This window comes from Syngnathoides biaculeatus, chromosome 17 (assembly GCF_019802595.1).
Source record: "Syngnathoides biaculeatus isolate LvHL_M chromosome 17, ASM1980259v1, whole genome shotgun sequence".
Taxonomy (NCBI): domain Eukaryota; kingdom Metazoa; phylum Chordata; class Actinopteri; order Syngnathiformes; family Syngnathidae; genus Syngnathoides; species Syngnathoides biaculeatus.
The window spans coordinates 20,239,464-20,253,880 of record NC_084656.1 but is presented as its reverse complement, the minus strand read 5'-3'; the positions used below and the strand labels follow the sequence as shown (position 1 = coordinate 20,253,880).

The following is a 14,417-nucleotide window of genomic DNA, read 5'->3' as shown; positions in this document are numbered from 1 at the left end:
AATCGTTACAGCAAAAACTTAGCGTAACTCATCAATTTTTTGATGGATATAAAGTTCTACTTTTTTTCAAAAAATATACCTTGCGCATTTATCACCGCAATATTAACTTTTCATCAAATTGTAGCAGGGGGCGGGATTTACCCACAATTGACATCCAAATGATTTTTACTTCTTACTGTAGTTTCGTGTATTATTACGGAAGCGTATTACTGCCCCCCCCCAAAAAAGATCAAGTTTGACATTATAACGTTAATCGTTTCAGATTATAATGTTGTTAATTACACACTATATGTGAAGCTTTCACATTATAATGTGAACCGTTTCATGTTATAACGTAGATTCGTTTCGCATAACAACGTAGCTTTGTTTCACATATTAACGTGAAACTTTAAATGTGTACATTTACAGTCAACGTAGATGAAAACGATTCACAATATAACGTGTCATTAACCACATTATAATGTGAAACGGTTCACGTTATAGTGCGCATAATTCACCACAATATTCACTTTTCATCAAATTGTAGCAGGGGGAAGGGGGGGGGGTTACCCACAATTGACATCCAAATAATTTCTACTTCTTACTGTAGTTTAGCGTATTATTACGGAAGCGTATTACTGCCACACGAAAAAAAAGGTCACATTTCACATTATAATGTGAATCGTTTCACGTAATGTTAACTGTTTCACGTTATAACGTTGATTTGTTTCAAATATTAACGTGAAATGATTCACATTATAATGTGATTAATTACACGTTATAATGTGAATTGTTTCACATTATGATGTGAACCGTTTCACGTTATAACGTAGCTTCGTTTCACATATTAACGTGAAACTTTAAACGTGTACAACATTTACAGTCAACGTAGGTGAAAACGATTCACATTATAACGTGTAATTAACCACGTTATAATCTGAAATGATTCACGTTATAATGTGAAACGTGACCTTTTTGGGGGGGTATGGTAGCAATACGGTTCCGTATATTATAAGTTGTAACCCTTATCATAAACTTCTGCTAAGGTTCGAGAAAGATGGAAAGCAAAACCTGCCGAGCAATAACAGATTTATCCCATCAAGGTGATCGCTAACAGCTGCTGCCTCCTCCTCGATAATATTGTTTTATTTTATTTTATTTTATTTTTCTCGTCACCCGAGAGAGGTAATCGTCAGTTTCACTTGGGTCTGTTATGCAAAGTAAACCAGACACTTGTTTTCTGCTCACGCGTCTAACAAAAAAAAAAAAAAAAAAAGAAATTGAAAAATAAAAATGTGTGGAATAATTTGCTGTAAATGTAAATGTGTTGCATATAGATAGCCTCTATTGTTGTTAAACGTATATTTTTACATGGACTAGCAGGGAATCGTCGAGGTTTATGAACAGAATGTATTATGAGTTTAGTCAAGACCTTTAAATATATGTAAGGTGTTGATTTTTTTGTTGTTGTTGCTGTTGTCACATATTCCCCATTCACATAGGCTATTTTTTCCCCATAATTATTAATTTAACGTGGCTGTTTGTCATTGGAAGATGTCACTCACGGGCAGCTACAATCTTCTGGCGGGCACTCATAACCCTCAATCTTTATATTTTGGAATGTTGGACCTTTTTATTTTGGTAAACAAAACAAACAAAAAAAAGATTTATTAGATTCAATAAAATTCAGTCAAATCTGTTTTGACCAGTGTTGTTGTTTTTGTTTTTTTTTTTAAATCATTTTAATATCTCAAAGTCTTTCTAGAGGCTTTAAATGTGTACAACATTTACAGTCAAGATATAATCCGTACACGGAGTGGTTTATCCGTATGAAATGTAAACGTTTGGTGAACATTGAAAGTTTAAAAAAAAAAAAAAGTACAAAAAAGGAATGAGAGGATGAAAACTTCAAACAAATGACATGAAAAGTGCATGAAACTGTTCACTTTTTACCTTACGCACAGCTTTAAATACAGTGGAGCCCTGCTTTCAGAATATTATGTATATATGATATTTAAAAAAAGAAATGCCCATGATAATTATAAGAGCACATCAATTATTCAAATTTTGGCCTATCATAGCGAATAGCGGGGGTCCACTGTACAATGGAGTAAAAAAATACTCAGTGAATCATTCCAAAAAAAATCCCTTATTTTTCAGATTGAACTCCCCCCCCCAAAAAAAAAAAAATATATATAAATATATATATTTTTTTTTTTTAACCAACTTTTTGCAGAATCTTCAAACAACCAGGTGACAATAAAGTGGCATACAGTATACGTATAATTTTGTTATGGATATTCTCGAAAAACAGCTGTTGGGAACCTCCGGACAGTTTGATGAAAACTCTGATAAATCAAATATTCCATATTCCTCATTTGAAATTAAAATAATCTTTCAGGACTTTTCTACTACGTCTCTGCCTTCAAACTAACGACAGCGAAGTGTACATGCTGAGCTAATAGCAAAACATCTCCACAAATAACACGTTTAACAGAGGAATGACGACAATAGCTTTTAGCATGGAACAAAAACATAATAAACTATATATATATACACAAGTCTGGGGGGAAAAATAATTTTTTGGGGTCAAACTATTCTTTTTTTGTTCCATTTTCTGCAAATGTTCTGAATATTTGAATTTTGGGAGTGACACCGTCAATACGCTATTTAGAAAGGGGATAGCAATTCTGCACAAATTCAAATCACGCATTATTTTAAAAAAAAAAAAAAAAAACCGTTTTTTTTTCTCTCCTTAATGAACAGGTGTCAAACTCAAGGCCCGGGGGCCAGATCCAGCCCAGCATATGGTTTCGCGTGGCCCAAATCGTGCGTGTCAACTTCCAGGATTTTTGTGAGAATTGACAACTTTTGACATATTGCAAGCATATTTGTGTTACCAAACATGAGCAATACTTGGGAAAACCCTTGATTTCTGATTCCAAAACTACTTCATAAATTGCATGTGTAAATATCAAGAGGCGATTGAAAATTTTGACTGATCATAACGGCCCTCTGAGGGAAACCAGAGTTTGACACCTCTGCCTTAATGTGACCCATAACCTGTGCAACTCGGTTGCATTTTTTTTTTTTTTATCTTTTTGAAACGGTAACTCAAATAAGCTGGTTGCGTAAGTGAGGACACCCACAACAAAGATACGGCTGTGTTCGGAACGATTGACCAATCAGATTCATTTAACCGGGTTCTGGCAGAACCACAAATTAGGTTGAAGCACGCTAGTAGGCTTTTCCAAACCAGGTGAAAAGATGTCCTCACTTGTGCAACCACTGTTTCACTATTTAATAATTAATAATTTAATATTGAATAATTTGTGCAAGTTAGGTCACACTGATGGTGAAATGTTGTGAATTGATTGATCACTACTTTATAATAAAAAAAAACATTTGAATCAGGGATAGCAGACTTTTTATATCTGTTAAACCATGAACGCCAATATCTGAGAAAATCATAATTCGGCAGTTGTCTCCCCCCCCCCTCCAGACCTGCATAACTCCAAGTGCACGTCAATAAATTATAATAAGGTAGAAAGGTTAATTTGCCGCAGTAGTTCACGTCGAACTGATGCCAAGAAAAACTTTCCCACCATATCGATTTATCAACATTCGCCCGTTTCTACGCGTCGTACACTCTTACAGCGTCGGCATTTATGGAATAGGTGCAAAATAATATCAGCTATAGACACATAACAGTCATACAAAATGTGCTTAAATAAATAGAAAAAAAAAAAAAAAAAAACTAACACTGGGTATTGATTATCAACAACAGTAGTGTAATACTGTACATGAATGTAGGAAACGCTTTCGGCTACAAAAATAAGTCACTCTTGAAACTGAAAAAAAAATATATAAAAGAAATAAATAAAAACAGGAGGCGCCAAGTCAGAAGTTTAGAGACGCTTCCTCGTGCTATTGAATGGGAAGCTGCGTCTAAACTTTTGACAAGGTACGGTAAATGTTCTTCAAATTGTACATTCTGGCTCAGTAGTTGCCGAGAGAAGACAACACACGTCTTCCTCTCGGGGTCGCGGCGCCCCCGTGCGGCCGAGCGGGCTAATCGCAGGCGGCGCGGGTTTGGATCCTCTGCAGCAGCTTGTCGTCGACCAGCTCGAACTGAACGCTGACCGACATTTCGGCCACGAAGCGCCGGCAGCCCTCCCGGCTCACCTGCTTGCAGAAGCGCAGGTCGATGCGGCGGATGCTGCCGCAGCGCTTGAAGTACGTCAGCGACTGGTCCGTCACCCTGTTGCACACTGTGGGGGTGGGGGGGGCGGATGACAAAAGACGGTCGCATTTTTATTCTGAGATTCAAGATGATTCTGGGTGGTTGAAATGAAAATCAGCGTGGTTTGCTTGGTAGCTCTCTGGAGATAATGACATTTTGAATCTTTAATGGCACCCCAAAGAGACGCCAAAATTAGAAACGGAACTATTTTTGGAAAATGAAAAAAAAAAAAAATTACTATGAGAGCAAAGAGCGGCTTTACTCAATTGACTTTAATACGGTTGATATATGGAGATATATTTATTCTGTGCGGTGGGGGGGGCGTGCTGCTTGTAACTCAGAACACTGCTATCAAAATTCATATTTTCCAGCTCTAAACATTTTTTTTTTATTATTATCATGTACATCATAGCAGTACTCCTGCATACTCCTGGTTCGGCACCTCGAGATTTATGTATTTTATCTTATTTCAGTTTGTCGCCCCCCCCCCACCTCTATTTATTTTTGGGTGGCATTAACCCAGAAAATGCACAATGGTGGTTTTATCCCGGCGGATCAGCTGGTAAAAAGTTGGCTTCGCAGTTGTGAGCACTCCCCGCGACCCTAGTGAGGATAAGCGGCTAAGAAAACGGATGGATGGTGGTTTATCCCTCCTTATTCAATAACATTTGGTCGAACGTCGACGCAATTATAATGGCCGTCAATTATCCACAGATTTTCATTATACGTGGTTCTACTGTACTTTATAAAAACATACATGACATGAATAAAATGCAAAGAAATGGAGGAGTTTTTTTCCCTCCTCACAACCCCCCCCACCGTTTCCTGCTTCAATTTAACATTGACGTCATTACACCGACGCAATTTGTTTGCCCATTTTCGACAGTTTGTTACAATTAGGTTGAAAAGACTCGGAAATACACAGGAAGTAATTCTTCGTTTTATGTTTTGTTTGACAGTAATTCAACTTTTGAGCGGCTTTAAACAATTTGAAATTTGTTTTTTTTTATTTAAGAAAGTGTTAATACCTGAAATTCTAATTTGATATCAGCAAAAAATAAGTAAATCAAAATGAAATAATAATCTTCTATCTTGAAAAATCCCAAGGTGCTGCTGTATAGTGGGGAAAAAATGGAATAACTCAACGTAGCTCCTCCCCTTGCCACCCAATGGACCTTTCCGACTTGTCAATCACTTGTACAACAACGGCCAATCAGATGGGCGGATTGTCTTAACCCCTGGCTTGACACGCCCCATGCCGCCATGTTGTCCCACAAACAATGCTGGTTGTAAGTAGCGTGCGCTTGGAAAAGTTAATGTTACGAAGAAAGTGATCCTTAGATCTGTTTGGGGAACCTTCAATTCTGATGAAAGACATCTTGCTAGGTTACAAGGGGCCCACTTGATTCACAAAGTTTAAAACTGGGGATCTTTCCAAGTAAAAAGTACTCATCCTGGTTTAAATGCACAGTACGATTCCACTATTTTAGCCCGTTGGATTTCAATATGAAGTTTGTGAGGAGTCAAACTTTTTTAGCATCGTTCGCCAATGTTTCGCCATAACTCTGACGTTGCGTCCTGCTCCGTCCAAAATCTTAATTCCGTGTACATATTCTTCCGTGAAATAGTTGAGACCTCTCTGTAGAACTCTCTTGGACAAGACTGACGCATTTGGCAAAAAAAAAAAAAAAACATACCCCAATATTATCTGGAATGCGCGATAGAGAATCAACTTCAAACCTGTTCTCATCAGTCGCCATTTCGGAAGCTTGTGGGACATGGCTAAGGGGGCGGAGCTTAAAATTGCCATCGGAAAGGTCCATTATCACAACGTGGAAAGCAATACTTTCATATTAGACAGGGCTGTGGCTCTGCATTTCAGTTTTAAGATCGCACCTGAGAGGTTAACGTCAGTGAGCGAGTCCCGCGTGGTGGTCCCGGCCGCGGTCAGGATGTTGACGGACTGGTCGGTGACGTGGTTGCAGTAGCTGAGGTCCAGCTTGGATAGCGCCGCCATGTGGCGGATGATGAGGCGCAGCGTCGTGTCGGTGACATCCAGGCCGGCCAGACGCAGGTCCTCCACGTTCCGCAGCTTGCTCCGGTTGTCCAGCTGGCCTGGAGGGCGCGATACCCAACGGAAGGAGGTCAAGTCGCGTAGAAACCGCAATTCCAATCAAGTTGGGATGTCATAGTACCTGGCCTGTTGTCAGTAGTCGGGGAGAGCAGGTCCCTCATCTGGGCATCTTTAAGCCCCTCCACCCACTGAACGTCCAGCGTTCTCAGGAGCGGACAGCAGGAGGTGCAGAGGGCGGAGACGGCCACCCACGAGCAGCCCGACAACAGCAACACCCGCAAACCTGGCCAGACCACGTCGGGGCGAGCGTAAGTTCTCGCCGGGACCACAAATCCCATTTTTGTTTCCAGACAAGGTCTTGTAATCACGTTGGCTTCTCTACCTGGCAGTCTGTTGATGAGCCAGCTCAGTTGCTTCTTGGAAATGTTGGTCCAGCTCAGGTCCAGAGCGACCGGCTGCCTTCGGATGATCCCGCTCAGCATGAGGGGCGTGATGGACTTGCAGCGGTTCAGATTGATGTGCTTCCACAGCCTCTTGTCGCAGCACCTGGCCGCGAACAAGGCGAGCTCATTTGAAATAAAGTCAACCTACAGTGAAGAAAATAAGTATTTGAACACCCTGCTACTTTGCAAGTTCTCCCACTTAGAAATCGTCCAGTCCCATGTGCAGAAAACCCCCCCCAAAGCATGATGCTACCACCCCCATACTTCACAGTAGGGACGGTGTTCTTGGGATGGAACTCATCGTTCGTCTTCCTCCAAATACGGTCAATGGAATTATGACCAAAATTGAACTTTTTGGTCTTATCTGACCACAAAACCTTCTCCCATGACTCCTCTGTATCATCCAAATGGTCATTGGCAAACTTAAGACGGGACTTGACATGTGCCGGTTTAAGCAGGGGAACCTTCCGTGCCATGCGTGATTTCAAACCATGACGTCACCTTGGAAACGGTGGTCCCAGCTCTTTTCAGGTCATTGACCAAGTCCTGTGGTCTAGTCCTGGTCTGATTCCTCACCTAAGGATCATTGAGACCCCACGAGGTGATATTTTGCGCGGGGCTCCACCCCGATTGAGACTGACGGTCACGTTTAGCTTCTTCCATTTTCTGATAATTGCTCCAACAGTGGACCTTTTTTTCACTAAGCCGCTTGGCAATTTCTCCGTAGTCCTTTCCAGCCGTCTGGAGTTGTACAATTTTGTCTGTGGTGTCTTTGGACAGTTCTTTGGTCTCGGTCTTACTGATTGTATGGGGTGGAAAGGTGTCTTTATGCAGCTAATGACCTCACACATCTGATTCAGGATAATACATGGAGTGGAGGTGGACTTTTAAAGATGGACTAACAGGTCTTTGAGGCTCAAAATTCTAGATGATAGACAGGTGTTCAAATACTTATTTGCAGTTGTGTCACACAAATCAATGCTTAAAAAAATTCTGATTTCTGGATTTTTCTTTTAAGATTCTCTCTCACAGTAGACATGCACCTACGATGAAAATTTCAGACCCCTCCATGATTTCCAAGTGGGGAGAACTTGCACTACAGCAGGGTGTTCAAATACGTATTTTGAATAGTATCAAATCTACACGTAATCGATGCCCCTGCTAAAAATTGTTCCAATTGCCATTGGAGCAAGATGAGTAGAAAGATATGACATTACTCGCATGCCTAAATTATTTATCCTCTGCGAAGAACAATATTACTGCAGCTTCCTGAGAAGTTTTGACGTTCTCCATGTATTTCACTATGTTGGCATTATACTGCCCCCATGTGGCTAAGGCGCCCACACCAGAAGGAGCAGAATAATGTTCAGTGAAATGAATGAAAATGTGGCAATACATCATTATATGTAAAATTCAATTTTGGGAGGCTGGAACAGATTAATGGCATTTCCATTCATTTGAATGAAAACCTCTTATTTTGTATTTTAGTAGACGTTCCCGCAATCCAACTCACCATCGGTTCCACGTCCTGCACACGCGCATGCACACGCAGAGGTCTCTGAACGCCAGGTGACCGAAGACGGACATCCAGGCCTCGCGCCGCATGGCGTGCTCCTGGCCGTCGTTCAGGGGAAGCCGATCGGGCGGCGGGCTGATGGGAGGCGGCCTGATGACGTGGCGCTCCATTTGGACGCACTTGGGCGGCGAACGGCAAGGGAGCGGGCGGGGGGCCAGCGGCGTCACGGGAGCCTTCCGGTTCCAGCTGAGCGGCGAGTGTCGGCGCGGCGTCCCGTTGGCCTCCCGCCTGTGCCGCATCCAGCCTCCGAGGTCCCCGGTGCCGTTGTTCAGAGGCCACCTCGGGTCGGTCACCGCCACGTCGTTCTCGGGCTCCGCCTTGACCGGCCTGTGGTTCTGTTTGGATGGCGGTACCTCAGATTTGAAAGTCTTTCTGTTTTGATTGGTCGCCTCTTCCGTTTTGGCGACGCCTTCCTCCGTTTTTAGGTGACTTTGAAGCTGATTGTTCAAGCAATTCTGGTGGTTCACGCTGTCGTGGGTCTTGAGGAGGCGCCTGTGCGGATGGTGAGCCTTTAAGGTAAGCAAAACATATTTGTAAACCTTCTACTATGTATTAAAAGTATTGCTTCCTTTTTTTCCTAATCACAATAAATATATTTGATTAATCCATGTGCGCTCACGCTAGCGCCGCGCTAACAGTGCTGGTTAAAAAAAACACACTGGTAAAAATCATGGAGACAGGGCACTTCCTCGGCACATATATTCCACGGGTCTCACTCTTACCTTTTCCGCTTGCGGCCGTTAGAAAAAATGCACAAATTAGCCGCATCACCGCATAAACCGCAGGGTTGAAAGCGTGCGAAAAAATGTGCGGCTCAAAGGCCGGAAATGACGGTATGTGATTTACAAGTGAAAGGAAATACCTTCAAATTTGCCTCCTCGGTCCGCTCCTCGGCCTCCTCGCCGCTGGGCCCTGGTCCCGAGGCGCTTTTGACGGTCTGCTCGTTCTCTCCGGCCGCTCCCATTTTCCTCAAAGGACTCGGGAGCAATTTGGATTTGTCCACCGTCCCGTCGTCGTCTTTTTCGTCCTCCTTGTAGTCGTCTTCCTCTCTGCCGTCCAACTTGGCCTTAAAGTGGATCCTGTGCAGAGAGAATCTGTCGTCTCCGTCGTCCTCGTACTCGCCGAGGTCCATCTCCGTCTTGATGTGCCGCAGCAGCTTCGCGGTCAGAGGCTCGTCCAGTTTGGAGAACTTTCGGAGAGACGACAGTGGCGCTCAACACCGACAGATATCGATGGACGGGTGGCATTTTGGTTTGGTCGGACAATTAATGCCTTTAAGTCTAAGATTTATCCATCCATCCATTATCTCCCGCTTTTGGGTCGCGGGGGAAGTACCTTCAGCAGGGATACCCAGACTTCCCTTTCCCCAAGCACTTCTTCAAGCTCTTCCGGAAGGATCCCGAGGCGTTCCCAAGCTAGCCGAGAGACAAAGTCTCTCCAGCATGTCCTGGGTGGTCCTCGGGGGAAGTAGCTTCACCAGGGATACCCAGACTTCCCTTTCCCCGGCCACTTCTTCTAGCTCTACTGGAGGAATCCCGAGGCATTCCCAAGCCAGCCGAGAGACATAGTTTCTCCAGCGTGTCCTGGGTCGTTCTCGGGGGAAGTAGCTTCTGCAGGGATACCCAGACTTCCCTTTCCCCAGCCACTTCTTCTAGCTCTACTGGAGGAATCCCAAGGCATTCCCAAGCCAGCCGAGAGACATAGTCTCTCCAGCGTGTCCTGGGTCGTCCTCGGGGGAAGTAGCTTCTGCAGGGATACCCAGACTTCCCTTTCCCCAGCCACTTCTTCTAGCTCTACTGGAGGGATCCCAAGCCATTCCCAAGCCAGCCGAGAGACATAGTCTCTCCAGCGTGTCCTGGGTCGTCCTCGGGGGAAGTAGCTTCAGCAGGGATACCCAGACTTCCCCTTCCCCGGCCACTTCTTCCAGCTATTCCCGAGGGATCCCGAGGCGTTCCCAAGCCAGCCGAGAGACATAGTCTCTCCAGCGTGTCTTGGGTCGTCCTCGGGGTCACTTTCCGGTGAGAAGTGCCCGGAACACCTCACCAGGGGAGGCCTCCGAATCAGATGCCTCAGCCACCTCACCTGGCTCCTCTCAATGCGGAGGAGCAGCAGCTCGACACTGTCACTGATTTTGTTGTAATATTTATCTAATAATATTCCCAATACTTGTGTATTTTTTTCTGACATTTGTGCAATTTTCATTTGGTATCTTTGTCGCAAATAATTTTTCAATGAAAATATTTTTAATAATAATAATTTGTAGTATATTATGATTCTGTATCATTTTGTATTTTTAAACAATATTCTTAAAAACATTTCCAATACTATGGACTTTCTTGCGATATTTGGGTAGTATGCATTTGATAATTTTGTCTTTATAGCGTAATAATTTTTTGAAATTTTTGTACATTATAATATTAGATTGGATATTGCATGTAATATCATCTGATGCCCACTTACCTTCCTTTTCACATCAGCAGGTTCGTCTTGCGTGTCGAAGAGTTTCCTCTTCTTCCTCAGGGGGTTTTCCTCGGGCCGAGGCCGGGGCGACCCATCCAGGGAGATCAGAGGCGGCCGCTTCTTCGGGAACTCGTCCTCCCGTTCGCCTTTTCTCTTGGCGGTGACGGCGGCCGAGGAGGGCGAGGGGGCGTCGGGCTCCTCTTTGGGCTCGCGGCCCGGACGCGATTCTTTCAGCAGCGAGCCCGGGAGGTTCGACGCGTACTTGAATCCCGGACCCCTTTTTTGCTTTGAAGCCAGAAGATGAAGAAACGCGGGGTGACTTTATTTATCTCGTGCGTGACGATCGTCAGAAACAACAACAAAAGAAAAACATTACTTAGTGACCACAAAATAAGTTGATGTTGATTTACTTTTCCCGTTTTGCCAGCGTGGTTACATTTGGGACATTCCCAGCAGTTCGGCAATTCGTCATTGATGACTCCGCTGGAATCTTTCACCTGCGCACAACGACCACGCGAAGACTGAAAGTTATAAATAGATTTTTATGGACAATTTTTTTTTTTTTTTTTTTTAATTCGGATGAATTTTTTGCTTTAACTTCCAAGAATCAATTTACAAGCACTTAAAGTGGGCAGTAAAATAATTTCACAAAAAGTACTAGATATGTGTGTATTCACAGCATAATCCAAAATTGTCACTCAACAAGCTACATTCACTGACCTAAAAAAAAAATAAGACTGGATAGCGCATACACATCGAGCTGTACGTCGATTGGTTTAAGCCAGTTGGCCGCCATTTTGGTACTCCCAAAACGTGTGGAAGACACGATTTACAGGTTGGATTACGGCGGGGTTTTTCTTCAAAGTTTGGGCATGTAGAATTAAAACTGGTCACGTGAGCTTGACGTTTTTTCAGTTCTGGTAACGAAGGATTTTTATGAAAGACGTATAACACCGTGACTAGCAAGAAACCTTGCATATTACCTTGGGCCCGATTTCCGTGACATGTTAACTTTTCCCAAAATATGCTGTGAAGCACTGTCAAAATAACATAGCACAAAACGAAGCATTTTTTGTCATAAAAACATTAAATTTCAAGTCACTGAGTTCGATATAACTTTGGAAAAAAGGAAATACACGATGGGAAAATACATGCTAAACGCATTGTTCATTTGTTGTCTCTGCGACAAATTTGAACTTGCTTCCCCGCATTTGAAAATCAAATTCAATTTGCAGAGTTGTGTATTATGAAATTCATGAAAAAAATTTCACAGAAAATGAGTTTTTTTTGCCATAAAAACATTACATTTTAAGTCAATCAGTTCGATATGTTTTTGAAAATAAGGACTGGCAATGGGAAAATAGATGCTAAACGCATTGTTCATTTGTTGTCTCTGCGACAAATCTAAACATGTTTCCCCAAATTTGAAAATCAAATTCAATTTGCAGAGTTATGTATTATGAAATTCATCAAAAAAATTCACAGAAAATGTGTTTTCTTGCTCATCCACCGAAGACGTTTGGGGAAATATTGACATGGGTTTTTTGCGAAAAAATGTCGGCCTATAAAGATGAAGCAGAGAGTGAACGGTGAACAACAACAACCGTGAAGAAAACTATGTTCAAGTCAATTAAGCACATCAGAAAAATTAAAACAAGGCCTTTACAAACAAACTATAACGGTGTCAAAGTAAATCTTTCTAAATTACCTGTGGAATATTTTCTCACAGCCACCAAACTGGCGATTAACGCAGTTAAGGTCGGCGGCTGTTGTTTTGGGAGTATCAAGATGGCGGATGGCGACTTCGGTTTTGATAGTCAATGCAGTGGAACTGCTCTTTTCCGTGGTTTGCGCCGCATATTTTCAACCGGACACATGTCCGGAGCGTTAGCAGGCCGGTCTCGTACTCAAGACTCTTTTACTACAAAGTCATGCAGTTGTAACACATCCAAAATGTGGCTTGGCGTTGTTTTCCAGAAATACTCAAGAGACGTAAAAAATTATGCTTGGCTGGCAGCACATCTGGGAGACACATTGTCGTTCTCCAGTCCATGATTTGACGAAACAATTTGAAATGAGGAGCTCAGCCACAGACAACCTAGCGGCATTTGTCGGGTTTGTCGATAATGTTTTTTTCCCCACTTTGCACGGTGTAGTTATGACTTGCGTTTGTAGGCATCGCAAAGACTGATTACGGTTCTGTAGCGGGTTCCTGAGCACTATTTAGAAGGTGTAGTCGGAAGGGAACGCTTGCCTTCAAGCAGTGCGGGTGGACAATCTCGTTGCAGATGGAGCACTCCATCAGCATCAGGTTGAACTTCTCGTCGTCGTCCTCCACCGTGTCCTCCTTGCCGGCTCGTTCGCATACGGCGCACACCGCCGTGTGCGGCAGGACGGGCTGAACACAAACCGCATCTCCATCATCACGTGGGCTCTTGGAGTTTTTCCATTTATTAATATCATTTATTTTTAAACAGATACTGTAGATGGGTCAGGTCGTTTAAAATTTTAGTAATAAAATAAGAACGTGTTATCATTTTCATTTACATAATGTGTGATTCTTAGATTTATGTAAACAATTACCGTAATTTCCGCCCAACAAGCCGGGACTTTTTTCCACACGCTTTCAACCCTGCGGTTTATGCGGTGATGCGGCTAATTCGTGCATTTTTTTTTTTTTTTTTTGCTAACGGCCGCAAGGGGGGCACACGGGCGGAAAAGGTAAGAATGAAAATGGTGGAATATATGTGCCGAGGAAGTGACTTTTACCGCTGCGCTAGCATGTTGCTGCTGTGTTACTGGCCGTGTCTCAGTCAGATTTACCGGTGCGTTTTATTTTAACCGGGCCTGTTAATGTTAGCGCTCGCTTTAGGGTGGCGCTAGTGTTAGCGCCGCGCTAGGGTTAAACTCTTTCTGTGTACCGTAATAAGTCAATTAGTGAACTATTTGAGATGAATAAAATGAAAAACGAAAAAATAAACATTTGATAATTTACAATGCGTTTTTGGTACTGTCTGGTGGTCCAGATGAAAAAAAAAATGAATAAATTGAATGAGTAGGACTTCAACAACGTTCGCTTGCAATTGACCCCTCCGTACAGGGCACTTAACCACGCCTCCTGAAGTGACGTCACGCCACGTGCGCTGACGTAAGACAAACAGTAAAAATGGCAAATACAATACAATACATTCTGAACTGAGACAGACTCCATGCTTCTGATTTCATTCAATCATTCACACGTAGCAATGTTATGCTAGCGGAGAACGTCTCATTCATTTATACGAGACGTGTATTAAAAATCAAATTTAGGGCATATCTTCGTGCAAACACAGTCTGGTTAAGCTTCTGGCCGCGAGCCAGCAAGAAATCAATACGTTTGTGCAGTCCGATCATCGCTAAATATCGCTCAACAAAGAACAAGTGTGTCAATCGTTCACACGCAGCGGTGTTATGCTAGCGAAGAACTTTGAATTCATTTATACGAGACGTGTATTGAAAATCAAATGTAGGGCATACCTTCGTGCAAACATATGTGTTCCGGTTGATATTAGATGTATTTAGTTGATGATGCGGTCTTCCACAAAGTTTGATCTATCGAAGGCATTTTTCGTACTGGGTCTTCGGTTTTGGAAAGGGTACGAA

General features: G+C 42.9%; 1 protein-coding gene across 2 annotated transcripts in view; it reads right to left on the bottom strand.

The window, feature by feature from the left end:
• Window positions 1-2,701: 2,701 nt before the first annotated feature.
• LOC133515246 (lysine-specific demethylase 2B-like) overlaps window positions 2,702-14,417 on the bottom strand; it is a 34,788-nt gene continuing 23,072 nt past the window's right edge. Inside the window, exons 14-22 of one of the 2 annotated variants that reach the window (XM_061847592.1) lie at window positions 13,030-13,173; window positions 11,186-11,272; window positions 10,776-11,069; window positions 9,178-9,504; window positions 8,253-8,824; window positions 6,679-6,842; window positions 6,418-6,579; window positions 6,119-6,337; window positions 2,702-4,250 (exon numbers count right to left, since the gene is read on the bottom strand). In XM_061847592.1, coding sequence (XP_061703576.1) covers window positions 4,051-4,250; window positions 6,119-6,337; window positions 6,418-6,579; window positions 6,679-6,842; window positions 8,253-8,824; window positions 9,178-9,504; window positions 10,776-11,069; window positions 11,186-11,272; window positions 13,030-13,173 — 2,169 coding nt within the window. In that variant the 3' untranslated portion in view covers window positions 2,702-4,050. The remainder of the gene's footprint in view (window positions 4,251-6,118; window positions 6,338-6,417; window positions 6,580-6,678; window positions 6,843-8,252; window positions 8,825-9,177; window positions 9,505-10,775; window positions 11,070-11,185; window positions 11,273-13,029; window positions 13,174-14,417) is intronic. The other variant, XM_061847593.1, reaches the window with a different exon arrangement.